Source organism: Castor canadensis, chromosome 9 (assembly GCF_047511655.1).
Source record: "Castor canadensis chromosome 9, mCasCan1.hap1v2, whole genome shotgun sequence".
Lineage (NCBI taxonomy): Eukaryota > Metazoa > Chordata > Mammalia > Rodentia > Castoridae > Castor > Castor canadensis.
The window spans coordinates 111,550,963-111,569,097 of NC_133394.1; the positions used below are offsets into that span (position 1 = coordinate 111,550,963).

At 41.4% G+C, this 18,135-nt stretch overlaps 1 protein-coding gene across 4 annotated transcripts in view; it reads right to left on the reverse strand.

Annotated features, from left to right (window-relative positions):
* Positions 1-18,135, reverse strand: part of Cracd (capping protein inhibiting regulator of actin dynamics) — a 230,980-nt gene that overhangs the window by 108,510 nt on the left and 104,335 nt on the right. For 2 of the 4 annotated variants that reach the window (XM_074042194.1, XM_074042193.1), the window contains exon 2: positions 15,293-15,441. Coding sequence is in view for 2 of the 4 variants with exons in the window: in XM_074042190.1 (XP_073898291.1) it covers positions 5,037-5,103 (67 nt within the window). In the remaining 2 variants the exon portion in view is untranslated. Of the gene's footprint in view, positions 1-890; positions 1,050-5,036; positions 5,120-15,292; positions 15,442-18,135 lie in introns of all 4 variants that reach the window. The other 2 variants (XM_074042192.1, XM_074042190.1) reach the window with 2 other exon arrangements.

Genomic DNA, 18,135 nt, shown 5'->3' on the forward strand with positions numbered 1-18,135 from the left:
TGAGTTATTCTCTTGAATAATTCCATGTGTAGACACAGCAGTGACAATCACAGCACAGCTCTGCACTCTGTCAGCTGTGTAGAGACAGAGCCTTGCATGCCCACAAGAAGTTAAAAGAAATCACACACAGCACACTCATTAGTCCACAGAAAAATATCTGGATGTCTCTAAAACGCTGAAATAAAGTGCACAAAAAATGGCAAGAGTTTGGTTTCAATGCTGCATTCATGCCTTTTCCTTAAACTCCCTAAATGTTATTGTAATTTCAGGATTTAAAACAAAATTTGGTTATGAAATTGTATAATGATTGCTAATTTGATTGTGAATATACTACGAACACTGAATTCTACGATTTTAAAAAGGTGAATTTTATGATAGATATGTGTATTGTCTTTCAATAAAGATGTCTTTTCTTTCTTTTTCTTTTAAGAGGTAGGGTCTCACTGAACAAGCTGGCCCTGGGCTCAAGTGTTCCTTCTGCCTCAGCCTCCTGAGTAGCAGGGACTCTAGAACCATGCCTGGTTCTAGAGCTGCTATTATTTTTTAAATAAAGTTTAATAGCTAAAATACTGTTCTGTGTGAGCAGATGTATAGGAGTGTTGTATACCTTTTGCTTAATTTTGCTGCAAACATAAAATCACTTTAAAATATGAAGTCTATTTAAAAAAACAACAACGTATTCCTTGTTAATTTTGTATGGATTTTATATTAAAAATTCTAGAAGACAGTAGACTATAAAAGCTGTAGCATGACAACAATCTTTCCAACACCTTGTTTCTGGCAATGATATTTGATGAGATGACAGTTGAGAGTGGATTCTTAAAAAATGTGAAGTGAGTTGTGGGCATATTTGAAAGCTTCTAGAAGACTTTTATCCTGGGGCGACTTACAGATCTTGTATAGAGTGATCTCTGCTCCCATGTGCCGATGGGAAGTAACAGACTGAGGCTGGGAGACAGGGTATCCTCAGAGAGTCATTTCTTCTCTTTCTACTCTCTCTTAGTGACTGGGTTCCCACTGATGATTAATGGAGATTTCACCATGATGAACTATTTCATATAAAAAATAAGTTCTAAGTTAATTAAAAGCCACAGAGAATAAATTAATTACATTAATCAACAGCATAACAGAATGTATGAGATCTTTCTGGCGGCAGGCTATACTCTTTGAATACTAAGCCACAAAGAAAGGCAGAACTTGGAACAGATGTTGCATTTAGGTTGGCAATAGAGAAGCCAGAGGAACGTCCAAGATAAAAGTGAAATCATTTCATTGTAATGAGTTTGGTAAAAATAGACTTTTAAGTTTCTACTCTTTGAAAAGAAATAGAAAAATACATAAAATGCATTTTTATCCCCCAAAAATAAATGGGAACAAAAGATTTCTTGTGTTATGGTAGTCTATACATGGAAAGAGACACCACCCTCACAAGGGGAATCTCAGAAGCCAGAAGTTTAAATGCACTTCCTGAGGAAGTCCTTGGAAACTTGGGGGACCTTCTAGAAGGACACCTGCTGTTGCTGTTTGTTCTGTTTGTGTGTTTTGGGAAGTTCTTAGAGAGTGAGGCATGAATCACTATACTGCTGAGACTTCAAACTAAGGAAAGGCATAAGCAAATGTTAGGTTCTCTGGAACCAAGTCTTTTCTTCTACCTAAATTAAGTTACTGCTCAAAGAATGAAAAAGATGCCATTAGAATGCAAATATCCTGATGACCAATGGTTTGCAACTTGGAGCCAGAGGCTGGCTTGACACACACTGGCCACAAAACCCCAGTACTTCCTCCAAGTGCAATTGGCCACCCTTGACAGTACTGTCAGGCTCCAGCTTGGTCAGGAGGCTGGTTGCTGTGTAGTTCAGTCCTCCTGGTGGCTGAAGACTGGAGGGAGCTTCCTACTCAATCCTAAACCATCCCCGGCTGCACCACCAAAGCAAGTGCTAGCACCCAAGGTTAATATTTTGGTCTCTCTCTCTCTCTCCTCTCTGTCTCTCTCTCTCTCTCTTTCTGTATTTTGCAGTACTAGGGTTTGAGTTCAGGTCGGCACACTTGCTAAGCAGGCACTCTACCACTTGAGACGTGGTCCCAATCCTGTTTTGCTTTTAGTTTTTTTTCAGATGGGGTCTCTTAGTTTTTCCCTGGGTCATCTGGACCATGATCCTGCTATCTATGCTTCCTGAATACTGGGACCACAGGTATTCACCACCACACCTCACTTGTTGGTTGAGATGGAGGTCTCAGGAACTTTTTGCCTGGGCTGGCCTTTGATCAAGAGCCTTCTGAGCTTTACCTTCCAAACAGCTGGGATTACAGGCATGAGTTACTGTGACCAGCCACACCCGGCCTACTTTGGTCTCATGGTGTCACTTTAAAATATATTATTTTTTCCTTTTTTTAATTTTTCATTTATTTATTTATTTTTGAGACAGGGTCTTGCTATGGTGCCTAGACTGGCCCCAAACTTGCATTCTCCAGCCCCCTTAGCTGGGATTACAGACAGGCAAAAAATACATTATTTTCCTACGTCATTTATCTTTCCCTTCAACTTAAAGAGCAAAATGAGCATGAAGAAGGAACAAACTTTCTTTTTGCATCCTCTGGACACTAAAGGGACATGGCCACAGCTCTAAGAAAAACAATACACACTTGCGATCTGGAGCACAGCACCTAGAATACAGTGGGTGATTAAAATCACAAAAAACAAAAAGCAACCTCACAAATACAGAACAGGGACCTCCTTGGGAAGTCTATGCCCCACAGGTACGAAGCGGGTCAGGGCAGACTTCCTACTTTCTCCCTATGTTTCCTCTCATTTCCATACTACACGCTGTCCCTACTCCATCCAGGTGACATGGGCAGAAAGACCTTGTGTGTTATGGATGGCTGGAATGAGATCACTTCGGGTCTGGGTAAGTGCTAGAGTCAATATCTAACGTCACAGACCTGTGATGACAAAACTCCCTCAGGAGAGGGTGTCCTCCTCTTTTCTTTTTGAGATTCGTGTTCACGGGTTGCACAATTTCTCATGTCTAAAAGACATGAGAGCTTGAGCTCTATGGCAGGAATACTACCATTATATATACATATATATGCACACATGCAATGCCAATATACTTATATTTAGATATCCTCTCACTCTTGTCCAAGCTGCCCTCAGTCTCCTAGCTCAAGGCTTCCTCCTGATTCAGCCTCCAGCAGCTGTGATTACAAGTGTGCACCACCATGTCTAGATTGCATTTATAATCTAGTTTATTTGGGATTCAAATAAGAACTATTTGAGAAAAGCACTCCTTTATGTCTCCAAATAACAAATTATAGCCAGGCATGGTGGCCCACACTTGTTACCCCAGCTATTCTCGAAGGAGAGGCAGAAGGATCTCAAGATTGAGGCCAGCCAGGACAAAGTTAATGAAAGCCTAACTCAAAAACAAAATACAAACAAAAGGGCTGGAGGAGTCACTCAAGAGGAAGGCTGCTTTTTGCCTAGCAAGTGCAGAGGCCCTTAGTTCAATCCCCAGTACTGCAAACAAAACAAAAAGCAAAACCCACAGGGAACTAAACTGTGCAGATGAATCACACAGCGAAGTAAATCTGCGATGTCTAATAACATAAGAAATGTGTAAACAAGGGAGCTATACAGTCAAGAAAAATAAAGTAGTTTTTTTTTAAAAAGGCACCCTATACAACAGGGAAATGAGGAAGGCTGATAGACTTTGTAACCTCCTGAGGGATATGGTGAAAGTTTCATTGTCTGAGTCACAGAAAATTACAGTGGGGCCTGGCTTTTACAAACACACTGTAAAGCCAGCCACTGGCAGGAGGGTGTGTCTGTGACAGAGGAGAGGGAAGGGAAGTTGACGTGAGTGGAGTGCAGGATATCTTCCCTGGCTCTCCTCATTTTGATTCTGATACCCATTCTCCTCAAGAGAAAAGTGTGTGACATCCAAATAAGTCATTTTCCACTCACTATTCCCCTCTCCCAGAAGACACAAAGTCTACTGTCAGTAAATTAAAACAAGGGACCTATATGTCACACATGGAAAATTAACTAGCCAGAAGGACCTGTTACACAAGTCTCTTTTTTGTCCCTGCCAAGAAAGGCGGTGTAAATTCAATCATTGATACTTCCCTTTAAGTCACTGGGAAGAATATTGTGTGTGTGTGTGGTGGGGGCGGGGGCTGAAATCAGAAATTAAAGTCACAGTGTTCTGATCACTACTTAAAAAAAAAACATGTGTTTTAGGGCCTATAATGCAATATACATGTAATTCTTACTTGTCTGGTATTAATGAAGAATGAAGTTAACTAAATGTTGTCACTATCAGTATCATACCCAGTATATTGCTGGGTATGGTGCTGCATGTCTGTAATCTTAGCACTTGGGAGGCTGAAGCAGAAGGATCCCAAGTTCAAGGCCAGCCTGGGTCACACAGTAAGACCCTGTTTTTTGTTGTTGTTGTTTTTAAAGAAAAAGCTTTAAAAAACTAAAGGGTTTTGAATGAAATTTTCTCTATATTAGAAGTCCCAGGGCTTGTACTATTTAGATACAGTCAAATGATTCCTTGGGAAGAAACTGAAATACACAGGACAGCCTGTCCTCCCAATAACCCTTTCTGCCTTCAAACACCACACCTATTTCAAAAGACCTTTCTGTCTCTTTGACACTCTCTCTTCTCATTAGTCACCTCTCACTTCTCATTAGGCTGGTGTGTCTCATCTTACAGTTGCTTTGCCTTTCTGATTTTATTGCTTCTTGTGCTTATGAGATGGGAAGTTAGATAATCAAGGATGATAAGATTATATGTAAAGAGAGAGTCACCAAGAGCTGAGGGAGACCAAAGGGCTCCCCCAGGCGCTGGGTGTCCAGATGACTGGCACCTCTTTTAGCTGCCTGGTATGGCTTTGCTTATGTGTGGGTGCTCTGCCTGTCCTGGGTAAATGAGGTTCTTGCACAAGTCAGCAATAGGTCCATCCAGGTATTTTTGTATGCTAAAAACAACCGGAAAAAGATAGCTCTGAGCAGCCGCTTGGTATCATACCTGAAGCTTCTGCACCCGCAGTCTCGCTGTGGACATTCTTTGCAAGCTTAATTTCTTCTGAGGCCATGATTTTTTATATGTTACTGAAATAAAAAGTACAGCATGCAAATCTATGAGCACGATACTTACGGGAATGAGGGGGAAGGGGCCCCGTCTCCACCTCAGTGAAAGCAAGCATGTCACCTGTCACCATGCTGACGTATAGAGTATGTAAGAAAGTCACGAGGGAGGAGGCAAAGCGATAAGTGTAATAACACTGAAATTCTTATTGCCCATCACAGCCTATAAAAAACTGGATTAGTCTCCATCAAATCACTGCCCCTTGTCCCCAGGGAGAAACCGACCACGTTCCTCACACCTGAAAAGGAAAGGGAGGACAGCTCAGGGCCACTTTCCTTCTATTCTTAGCAGAATCACTGTTTATACTGAATGAAACCACTTCACTCCCAAATTATGGGTAAGAAAAATATATCCTGTCAAATTCACAACCCCCTCACATCTCAAATATTTTGTTTCAAAATGATCTCGAATACCCAAATATTCGTATTTTCTTATTACAGTGTAACTTGTCATAGTACTTACGGGATAAATGAACAGGTTTACAAAAACCAAGATAATATGAAGTAACATTTGCCATTGCCCCTGGATTATTTTCCCAGTAACTCAAAATTCTTTGCAGATATTCATCCTTACACATGTGGTTAATAAGGAAAAAATGGCTATTGTTTGAGTGTCCCTGAAAGATTCATGTGTTCAAAGCTTGGCCTCCTCTGTGGTGGTAAAACCGATGGAACCTTTAACAGGTGGAACCCAGTAGGAAGTGACTGGAGCAACAGGATAACTGCTCTTGGGAAGGATTATAGTGGCTCTCTTGGGACCCTGCTAGACACAGTGAGTTGACTCCTCTCTGCCTTCTTGTCTCACCATGTGATCTCTCTCTCACACATACTTCAGTCATGATTCCTTCTGCCATGATATGACACAGCCAAGAAGGCACTGGCCAGAGCAGAGCAAAAGTCAGCCCCATGACATTGAACCTTCAAAATTGTGAGCTAAATAAACCTTTTTTCTTTATAAAGTACTTAGCTTCAAGAATTTTATTATAGTAACAGAAAACAGACTAATATACCCCACTACCACAAAAGAAAAAAGCAGACTAATTCGGTTCATTTTTATTCTCCTGTATTGCCACTTACAACATGTTTCTATTTTGAACTCTGTTTCTTTAGAAAATTAAATTCTGTGTGCTTTTCTAGCTCATGCTCATATAGGCTCCTCCCATCTTCCTACTTTGTATAAGTGATGACCTACATTGTCTTAATACCAGAATATCATATTTTCTAACCTCTCTTAAACCTTTTCTGGTACCAACTACATTTTTTAAGCCTTTGTGTCTCTGCACTTCCATAAACTTTAAGCTGCTGATCTTTGGGATTTCTGTAGTTTTCATCAGTTGTTTCTTAGATGGGGCTCTTGTGAATACCTCCCTACATATTTATGGCCAGGATTTGATTACCCTCCCCTCTTATACCCTCAAACTCCCATATTCTGGAAGAATGCTTGACCATCACAGAATGCATTATTTCTTTATACTCAAAATAGTTTTTCTAGACCTGTTCTATTCTTTTAAAACACTTACATCATCCACAAAAAAATCTAAAACAGAAAACATCAAACTGAATACATTTTCAATATTTTTTAATCAGGTTTACAAGAAAGTCTCTTCCATTAAAATGTCCTAAACCCATTACCTCCATCCTAATGCTGCTGAACTTACTGCTATGACAACACGGCCTCAGCATGAATGTCAGCTCTCCATTTGAAATCGGTCAAATAAATCCCAGACGTTTAAACCAGGACAGAGGGCCAATTCACTTTCAAAGAACTGTATTTCCCATGTGTCTCAGTCCACACAGGCTGCTACAACAAAATGCCACAGACTGGGGCTGGGGGGCCTAGCTCATGTGGTAGAGCAACTGCCTAGCAAGTATAAGACCCTGAGTTCAAACCCCAGTACTGCAAGACCAAAGCAAAATAAAAAAACTTCAAACCATAGCTTATAAACAACAGAAACTTACTGCTCACAGATCTGGAAGGGAGGAGGTCTACGATCAAAGCTGCAGTAGACGTGGCCATGGATGAAGGCCTAGTTTCTGGTTCATTAGTGTCATCTTGTAGCTGTGTCTTCCCATGGTGGAAGGGACTGGCTAGGTCTCTGGGCATGTTTTATAATGATTAATCCCATAAGTGAGGGCTTTGCTCTTATGACCTAATCATCTCCCAAAGGTCTCACCACCTAATAGCATTCCTTTGGGGGTCAGGATCTTAACAGAGGAAACAAACATTCAGACCACAGCACTATGGTGTTAATCTTATTTTGCTCACCTTTGAAGCAAGCAATGGTATTAATGGGTCCATGCTGAATTTTGATTTGCTTTCTGTATCTCTCAGATGCCTCCTTAGCTGAATTATTCTGTGCCCGCTAACCTTACAAATCCTACCATCACCGAAGAATGGATGTTCTGAGGCTCCTCTCCTTTTTCCTTTGTCACCATGGTCATATTGCCGTGGATGGTACAATATTGCTTGTGCATTTCCTGTGCTTGACTTACAAATACCCTTTGTTGAATTGGTCTGAAGTTTGTTACAAATACCCTTTGTTGAATTGGTCTGAAGTTTGTTACACCTCTTTTTTGTAGAATCTATTGCCGCTGTACACTGCAAATGTGGCCTGTGATTTTGCCTTCTACAATCTAATCTTTGTCTTTTACCCGTCTATTCATGGAATAGAGGTGGAAAAAATACCATCACAATTTACTGCATTAGAGAACATTTCTAATAATTTTATGCCTATCCATACTGACTTTTATGGTATTTGTTTTGATATATTTGTCCACTTAGTCCAAGTTATCAACTACTTACTGAGTGCTCATGGAATCCACAATAACAAACTATCCAAATGGGACAGAAAAAGAGGCAGAAGTCACAGCTTATCCTTAACAAATTTACATTCTGAATAGAGGAAGGATAGAGGATGTTCCAGTATAGGAATATTAAAAAAAAAAATCCCTAAACCCTTTTGTCCCAATTTTCTAAATAAAACATAAACCTATGTTTTATAGGTTTAAATAAACCTATGTTTATTTATTTTCTGTAAGCACCTTCGATTTAATGTGTACCAATTTGACTGCCTGAGAGTAAGTACCTGAGATTTTATGTAGGACACTGGGCATACGACAGGTAGCAACTGGCGATTTTGTTGAAGAAGGATTCTCCTAACTTAATATCAACAACTGAATCTCCAAATACTCATGTTCTTCTCTACTCATAAGGCACATTTTTAGGGGAAATGAGATGCTATAGTGAAATGAACGGTTTGGGATGAAGACAATCTCTAGATGTGCCCTTTGAAATTCCCAATAGTCTACCTCACATCATAATTTTAATCTCTCTTTTCTCATACACCCTTTCTTCTGGCAGTTACTTTAAAATGGATGAATCAGTGCTGTGATGTGCAGGAAGGGACCAACTCTGCCATCATCTTGCTGATGCTCAGCAAGCATCATGGCGATATGCCAAGTTGCGTGCCATACTGGGCTCCTGAGATCAATCCTACACTGTCCCTTTCCTGGAGGAACCCACAGCATTGTCTGTGTAGGTGAAGGGAGGCTGATAGTAATTAATCAGTCGTATGCTATGCCCCTTTAATGTCAGTTGGAATTTCAAAGATGATTCATTGCTATATTATGTAGGAAAAAGTCTTCTCATTCCACTTATATGACATTAAATATCTTCCTTCATTCTAGAACAATGTTTATAGGGTCTTTTCCCCCTGCTCATGACATATGAATAGGACACCCCGAAGTGGGAGGATCAGGGGAGCAACCTGCAGGTGTCAAGCACTACCCACGTAAGACCCTGGGTTGGTCCCAGGTGGGGAGATCCTGTCAAACCTTCCTAAACCCCATCCTCATCTAAGTGATCATCAGAATTATCCACTGGGGCTCCAGGTCTAGCAAAATGCCAATGTTTATCACAAATAAATGAAACTAAAATGATAGCGCTAGTCCTTTAAGAAATATGTAAGAATATAAGACAAAATTCTTCACATAAAACTCAAGTTCTAATTTAAATGCTTCCTTTGATGGTATTTTTCTGAAAGGAATGGACTTTCTGAGGCTTTTTAAAAACATGCCCAGTAATGTTGTAATGTTTTCTTTTCCTTTTCTGGGTACCTCCTAGACCTCCAAATTTCAGTTCAGAATTGGAGTTATTTATTTTGAAGAGCTTAATGCTAATTCTGGGTACATGCAGATAAAAGATTTTTGCTCTGATAGTGAATGGTAGAGGAGAACCATGTTCCTCCTAATATTAGCTTTCTGTGTTTGGTGACAGTTTTGGTCTCCTTGGGAGCAGAAACTATCTTACTGTCTGTTCTTTGAGAGTCCAGAGCAGTGCCTTTTCCGTGGGAGGCATTCCGCCTGTTTGTTCAAATGGTGTAAGGATGGTGGGAGTGAAATCTTGGCTGTACTTGAGCCAATTTAGAAAAGAAAAAATATTTTATTTATTTATTTTAATAAAGAAAATGTTACCCACCCACCCACCCCCCGCCCCGGGCCCTCAGCTTTGGCCCCTGGAAGAACTGAGGCTATCATTTTCTGGAAGAGATGTCTCCACCGTCCCTGGGCTTAAGCCAGAACTGCTGACAAAGCAAGGAGTTATTTTCTAAAGTAATACTCAGGAAAGGAAGGGTAAAATTTAGAGGATCAAAGTGTCCCCTCCCAAGAAGCAAGTTCACACAGTGTGACCTCTGGAGAGTAGGGCTTCCCCTGTTCCTCCGGCAAACAGCTTCTCCTGTTTCAGGAGGGCTCAGGTGGCACCTCTGGAAAGCTTTTGGCTCCCTGGGGCAGTTGTTTACTTTGCCCTCTGTACTCCCACCCCAAGCACTCTGTGCAAAACTATCTCAAATATCACTAATCACATTCCATCCGGTTATCTGCTTACATATCTGAGCTCAATTCGGTGACATTCAGTTCATACGGCAATGCCCTGAGTATGTGCGAGCACCATGCTGGACCCAAAGGTTGAAAGGGCAGGAAGGACTCTGGCCTTCAGAGGCTGCCTCCTCCTGCTGGAGACAGACAAGCACACAGCAACCCATAGGTCTCTGCAATGGCAGAACGTGCTGTAGCAGAGATGCAGGAAGGAGGGGGTGACCATGGACCCTTGGATGGCAGGGTCTTATTTCAGCTCCATGGCCTTAGCACAATGTCTGCTACACAGAAGTTCCATGCAGGCTAATAGAAAGAGGGAGAGATGCAGGAAGGAGGCAGTGAGGAGGGAGAGGGAGGGGAATTACCAAATGCCACCCCATGCCCACAACTCTGCTGTTTGTTGTCAAAGTCATTAGTTATTCTCAAGGTGGTGTTTTAAGTCTCCTGGAGGTGACCTTTTGGAGCAGAAAGCAGAAGATTCGTGCACAATACAGTACATAACAACCACACTCTGGGGGAGACAAGACAATATCCCTCTTTATTTAACTGTGGTCCCATGGCACATGCTAACAGCACTCCCATCCCAGGGGGCCTACAGAAAAGAGAACAAGGGGGCCTCAATGAGCTCCCAGCCCTACCCCAACCCAATTCTTTGGTTCTGCAGTATGAGACCAGCAGGCTGTTTTGCTACCGCAAAAGGATTTGATGAGAATTTTGGTCCCCTCAGAGCCTTGTTGGACATCAGGTTTCCCACCTCTCTGCCAGCTTCATCTGTGCCACTGTCTTATGTTACGTCGGGCAGATGGGGGTAGGACTCATATTTCAAGCCTCTGTTGTCTGCCTCCCAGACCCTTTTTGAGCGGCTGCTGTTCTCCCAAGGAGCAAAGGGAGGAGGGACTGGCATTGGCCCCCAGAGATGACAGTGTAAAGTATTCCTCAAATTTTCATCTTCAACAGCTGGTGTCATCTAACTCCCTCAGGAGAGACTAAGCTTTGTTGCTTACGCCAGCAATATAATCTCTAGCTATCCTGATGCCAAAATATCAATTACAGGTTCATCTGGATGGTGGAATAAACTGGAAGCTCAGACCACTAGAACAATACAGGAGCTGGGGAGTGGGGGGCAAAAGGGCTCGTGAGGATTAAGCTCCATGGTGGAAGAGAAATAAGTTAAAGTCAAATTCTCTGCATCGTTGCAGATTAAGTAACCTAATTCCAAATGGTGGCTGGGGGGTGGGGAAGGCGTGGCTCAAGTGGTGCAGCCCTGCCAAGCAAGTGTGAGGCCCTGAGTTCAAATCTCATACCACCAAAAAAATAATAAAAATAAATTTAAGGGCTGGTGGGGTGATTCAAGTAGTAGAGTGCTTGACTAGCAAGAGGGAGCCCCTGAATTCAAACCCCAGCACCTCAAAAAAAAAGAGAGTTTAATTTTGTCATATGAAGTAATTAAAGGGAAGCAGGTGTTCCTAAAGGGGTTTTCTTCTTGGAGAATCCAATAAGAAAGATGGGATCCTACCTATGGCACCCCAACTTTCCCACATAATGATAAGAGAATATTGAAAAAACGGTGAGTGATTTATAATTAAAATTAAGTGTTTTACCAGACACAAGGTCACATATGACATGGTTCTACTTGTATGAAATACCTAGACTAAGTAAATCCAAAGAGACACAAGGCAGATTGATGGTTGCCAGGGGACGGAGAAACAGGGAGTAGCCCAGAAGCTTAGAGAGGCTAAAAACACATTCAGAACAGAAGCGAACAAGGAAGCACCTTGGAAGGCAACTACAACATGAGGCCACCAGAGAGATGGCCAAATCCACACTTGGGGAAGGCTGGTGGGAGCTGCCTGGTGTCACCCAGTGCATTCCCTTCCATCCCACATGGTGCAGCCAGCTGAAGACAAACAGGCCCATCACACCCTCACCCAAAGGCTCCTGCATCCTCCACTTGCCTCGCTCTCTGCTCTCTGCCTCTCAGTGTATCTCCACTTTCTGTTTTGACCTTCTGTTTTCCCCCTGCCATGGCTCTGTCTCACCTCCCAGACTGAACACTGCAGCTTTCATCATCTGTGTTCCTGGACCAAGATTTACACACTCCTAGCATGATTGCCTGTGGTGGCTTCATCTACATTCAGCCCAGCCCAGAGATGTCACTCTTCACTGTGTGCTCTCACAGGCACAGAAAAGTGTTGAGTTCTGTTTTGGGATAACCCTCCAGTTTTCAGGTGCATTCCTCAAGAGTATGCCTACAGTATTGTTCTAGCGTTGAGTCACACTCACAAATGGCCAGACAAGCTTCATGTTTTGGTGGCATTTTTAAACACAATGAAACCCAAAATATATTAAATGCTTTCCAAAATCCCCTAATTCTATTGTAATTAGCCAACCCACTCAGAGAGCAACGCGCATGTGTGTATCCATAAATATATGCATGTGCATATATAATTTTTCCTTTGTTGTGTGAGAAAAAAAAACATGTGTTACTGTCATAAATTTTCCACAGAAAATTTATGCCACAGAAATTGCAGTGTTATTTCCTGGAAAAAAGTCTTGAAAGAGGGAAAAGCATCTGTTTCTGTGTTTGTGACACTACGAGATGGAATGCCAAGTGGGGAGTGGGTTATAATGGCTGGGGCACCCATTTCACAGAAGTGAAGCATCAATTTTGAGCTGTTTTGGGTTTCACAACATTGGACTACAATGCTGTATGCATGTAAGTCCTGCTGTGGGCCAGCGTAGGTCCCTGTCACCTCCATCTTACCATCATCAGCACAGTGAAATCACCATCTGGCTCTTTTGATTACTGACTCTTTCTGCAAGTCATTTGAGCTTTTTGAGTTGGTTCCTCCCTCGTAAAATGGAAGCAGTGAGATTTACTGTTTATTATTTAAGGTGGTTTGTGATGGGTTGAATTGTGACCCCTCCCCAAAAGAAAAGTTGAGGTTCTGACCCCTATACCACAGAAAGTCACCCTGTTTGAAAACAGGGTCATTGCAGATGTACTTAGTTTAGGTCATACTGGAGTGGGTGGGCTCTTAATCCAGTATGTCTGGTGTATTTACAAGGAAAAGGAAGACGACCATCTGTAGACACAGATGCACAACAGGTGTGCCATGTGACAACAAAAGCAGAGACTGGAATGATGCAGCTGCAAGCTGAGGGACAGCAAGGATTGTCAAGAATCACCAGAGGCAATGAAAAGGTGAGGAGAGGTTTGCCCTACAAGTCTGAGAAGGGAGTGTGGCCCTAACTTGATTTTGAATTTCTAGCCTACAGAACTCTGAAACAGTAACTTTGTTGTTTTAAGTCACCCAGTATCTGGTACCTTGTTATGGAAATCCTAGGAACCTAAGGCAATGGAAGTCTAATTTATTTATCATGTGGGTATTTTAACTGCAGGGAAAAACACTTAGAATGAAGCAAATAGATAAGAAGAAAAGAAGGAAATTTTTCTATGTACCTGCTATGGTTTAAATGCATCCCCCAAGTTCACCTGTTGGAAATTTAATCCTGAATGCAGCAGTGTTGGGAGGTGGGGCCTAGAGAGAGGTGACTGGTTATGAAGGCTCTTGCCTCAAGAATGCATTAGGGTCTTCATCGTGGCATTAGATTAGTTACCACAAGAGTGGGTGTGTTGTCACAGTGAGTTTGGCCCTTTCTTGCTTTTCACTCTTCCCCTCTATGGCCCTACCTCCTTCTGCCATTGGATGACATGCCACGAAGGATACCAAAGTCCCATGCCCTTGGATTTCCCAGCCTCCAGAACCATGAGCCAAATACACCTCTTCTTTATGTTACTCAGTCTCAGGTACTCTGTTATAGAAGCAGAAACTGGACTAAGACAGTGTCTAAACTACAGAAATGTCATTATTTCCTCTGTACCAGACACTGTCTCTCTCCAAACTCACCTCCCACCACCCTCCTTCCCACTCAGTCTGTTCCAGCACATTGGCTCTTGGCTGTGCCTGGAACTCCAGCTTCGTCCCCTCCTCAGGGCCTTCACATCAGCTGCTTCCTCTGCCTGGAAAGTGCCCAGGGCAATTTCTGACTTCCTGTCTTCCTCTGTGAACCCTCCGCTAGAAACCCAAACACTGCAATTTGGATCATTTGCCCCCCTTCATACTCCCTGCCCCCTTACCCTGCTCCTCACTCATTTTTCCATGTCCTCACTAGACTCTAGTATCCTAGAAACACACCTATTATGTGCATAATTTATGGCATCTCCCTCCATGCTAAGACAAATGCTCCATGAGGGCAGGTTACTGATGAGAACAAGCTTCTAAAACAATATTTAGCTCACTGCACGTGCTCAAAAGGAATTTTTAAAAATCCGTCATTTATTTTTAAACAACTGCCTTATTACGAGGCTATAGACGTACACTGAAAAAATTACAAACAATTTAAAACTTCAAATTCCCACCATGCAATAAAACCTCTCAACTTTAAATAAACAAGAGTGGCTGCTTGTGGGCTGGTAGAGTGGCTCAAGTGGTAGAGCACCTGCCTAGCAAGTGTGAGGCTCTGAATACAAACCCCAGTACCACCAAAAAAAGAAAAAAAGTGATTGGTCTTTTCTTTTAAGTAGCTCCCCAAGGGGTCAAGCTGAGGAGAAAAGTCATGGTAGTCATAGTGGCCCCCTTACAAAAGTTGATGTGAGGACTAAGTAAAGTCATGTGTTCAAACACTTAATACAATGCTCACCATATAAATAAATACCCTCAGCTGTTATTTCCTTTGATCTTCCATTTAACTTCCATCCTTCATACAACTTCCATAAACAGCCAGGAGGATGGAAGCAGGGAGGCAGGTGGGAAAGCCTCCTTTTCCAGCACTCAGAAGATAAGCACTGAGTACTGAAACTCAGTACCAAGCTCTATGAGCCCCATCACCATAAGACAAAAAGCCACTAACTATTCCATGGAATTTTGTGATATCAACAAAACAATAAACAATGATAATATTTTTAGATTACATATCCCTCTCACTTACAAAGTCTTTTCTTATGAAATTTTCTTTTATAAACAAAAGAACTGGGGCTCAGTGAAAATAAGTGACCTGTCCAAGTTTACTCAGCTGCTGAGCAGAAGGGCTAGGGATGAAATCTAAAACTAGAAGATGCTCAGTGACAAGGATCACTTAACTTGATATTTAGTGAATATATATCATCTACTTACAAAATCCCACTCACAAGAAAGGAAATATTCTTTGTACTTTCTCTATAAGTGACTTCCCACCCCACCCTCTACACAGGCGACTTACCGATCTTAGTAGACACAAGTCCTTTTGTTATTGGATAATTTGTCACCAAAATTTTCTTCTTGTAAAAAATGGAAAATTCACTGTCTGGTAAGTACGTCAGGGGAAGTGGCACATTGCTAAGAAAGCCTGGAAATCACTGCTCTCGTGAACTGTTGAGAAAAAAACAAAACGCCAAGAACATTTTATGCCTTTGAAGCCTTTTAAATAAATCTGTTTTCTGTTCCTTGACAAAACTCAGTGTAAAAGAGTTGGGGTTTTGTTTTGCTAAGACTTCCAATTAGGTTTAAGTAATATTAAGTTTCCATTGTTTATCATCAGTTTCACTTTAGGGCTTTAAAAGCATTTATCATAAACTGTTCCCACTTCTGAGGGGACGAAAAGAAAACCATCTACAATACTGAGACCTCTGTGTTCTCACAGAACGTTAGAACAGCACAATTAAATTCAACCTGAGTCACTGTATAGCAATTCTCTACCCAACAAAAATGACCACATATTCTTCTAAGGTATACATGGACATTGATAGAAATTAGTCACACACGTTTATAAAGGGAAGACTTTGGGGGTGGCAGCAGAAGAAGGAAGGGGAAAGGAGAGGATAACAGGAGGTGAATATGATAGAAGAACATTATATGTACATATAAAAATAGCATAATGAAACCCATTAAAAACTGTTAAAAGGTGGGGGCTAAGAAATAATAATACAGGTGGAATGAATTCGATCAAAGTAATTTATATGCATGTATGTAAATATCACAATGAAATCCCTTTGTCCAATTAATTTATGCTAATAAAAATTTATTTTATTTTTTTAAATTTTTATTGTTTTCTTATTCATATGTGCATACAAGGCTTGGTTCATTTCTCCCCCCTGCCCCCACCCCCTCCCTTACCACCCACTCTGCCCCTTCCCTCTCCCCCCCCCAATACCCAGCAGAAACTATTTTGCCCTTATTTCTAATTTTGTTGTAGAGAGAGTATAGGCAATAATAGGAAGGAACAAGGGTTTTTGCTGGTTGAGATAAGGATAGCTATACAGGGAGTTGACTCACATTAATTTCCTGTGCATGTGTGTTACCTTCTAGGTTAATTCTTTTTGATCTAACCTTTTCTCTAGTTCCTGGTCCCCTTCTCCTATTGGCCTCAGTTGCTTTTAAGGTATCTGCTTTAGTTTCTCTGCATTGAGGGCAACAAATGCTAGCTAGTTTTTTAGGTGTCTTACCTATCCTCACCCCTTCCTTGTGTGCTCTCGCTTTTATCATGTGCTCAAAGTCCAATCCCCTTGTTGTGTTTGCCCTTGATCTAATGTCTGCATATGAGGGAGAATAAAATAATAATAAAAAATTTTTTTAAAGAGAAACTGGCCACACAGCCAGGTGCAGAGGCTTACACCTGTAATCCTAGACATGTAGGAGGCATAGGTAGGAGGATTGCAGTCTGAGGTCAGCCCAGGTAACAAGTGTGAAATTCTATATGAAAAAGACCAAAAAAGTCAGACAGAAGGAAACGAGGGAGGGAAGGGAGGAAGAAAGGAAGGAAGGGACGGAGGGAGGGAGGGAGGGAGGAAGGAAGGAATTAGACACATACAGACCATAAAGTAGGCCTCAAGAAATTTCAACAGCTGGGTGCTGGTGGCTCAAGGCTGTAATCCTAGCTACATAGATGGTTGAGATAGAGAAGATGGCAGTTTCAGGCCAGGCTGGGCAAAAAAAGTTCATGAGACCCCATTGCCTCTGGGCACAGTGGCACATGCCTGTCACCCCAGCTACTTCAGGAAGCCTAAACAGGAGGATCATAGTCCAGGCCAGGTTGGGCAAACAGTGAGACCCTATATTCAAAATAACCAGAGCACAAAGGGTTGGAAGTGTAGCTCAATGACAGTTCAAATAACAGTATAGCCAAAAAAAATTTTTTTTCAACAAATGGAAATCAGTGTACTTTTAAAAATGTATTATTTTGAAATAATTACAGACTCACAGGAAAATATAAAAAATATAAGTCAGTTTTTCAAAATTGAGGTAAAATTTACATGTAGTGAAATGTACTGCTTTCAAATTATACAATTTGATACATTTTGATAAGGGGATCCAACAGTGTAACCATCACCAAAATAAACATACAGAGCACTTCCATCACTCCTGAAAGTTCTCTCTGTGCCGTTTAGTCAACTCTCACATGGCACAGATTAGATTCGCTCTTTTTTTTTGGTTTGGTTTGGTTTGGGTTTTTTTGGTGGTACTGGAGTTTGAACTCAGGGCCTCATGGCACCAGCCATATTTGCTCTTCAACTTCATAAAACGGGCCCAGATAGCAGGTGTTCTTTTGCTTCTCTGATGAACCCAGAAAAATTGCTCTGATATTCATCTACACTGTTGAACATATCAATAACTTCCTTTTTTATTACTGAGAAATACCCCATTGTATAAAATACCACAATTATTTTTGTATCTTCTCCTATGGATGGATATTTGGTTGTTTCTAGTTGGGGACTATATTCTTATATGAGTCTTTTTGTGAACATGGACTTTGATTTCTTGTGGGTAAATTCCTTACCCTGGGAGTGGAAACACTAGGTTATAGGTTGATGGATATTTACAAGAAACTGCCAGACATTTTTCCAAAATGGTTGTACTACTTTCTCCTCTCATCAGTGATGTAGGAGCATTCCAGTTTATACAGCGTCATCAACATCTGGTGTTGGCAAACTTTAAGTTTGAACCATTTTAGTGTGGCTCCCACAACTCAGTAACAAAAGGCGAATAACCCAGTTTTTTAAATGGGCGAAGGATTTGAACAGACATTTCTGCAAATAAGTCAGAAAAGTAATGATGATTCACACAGGA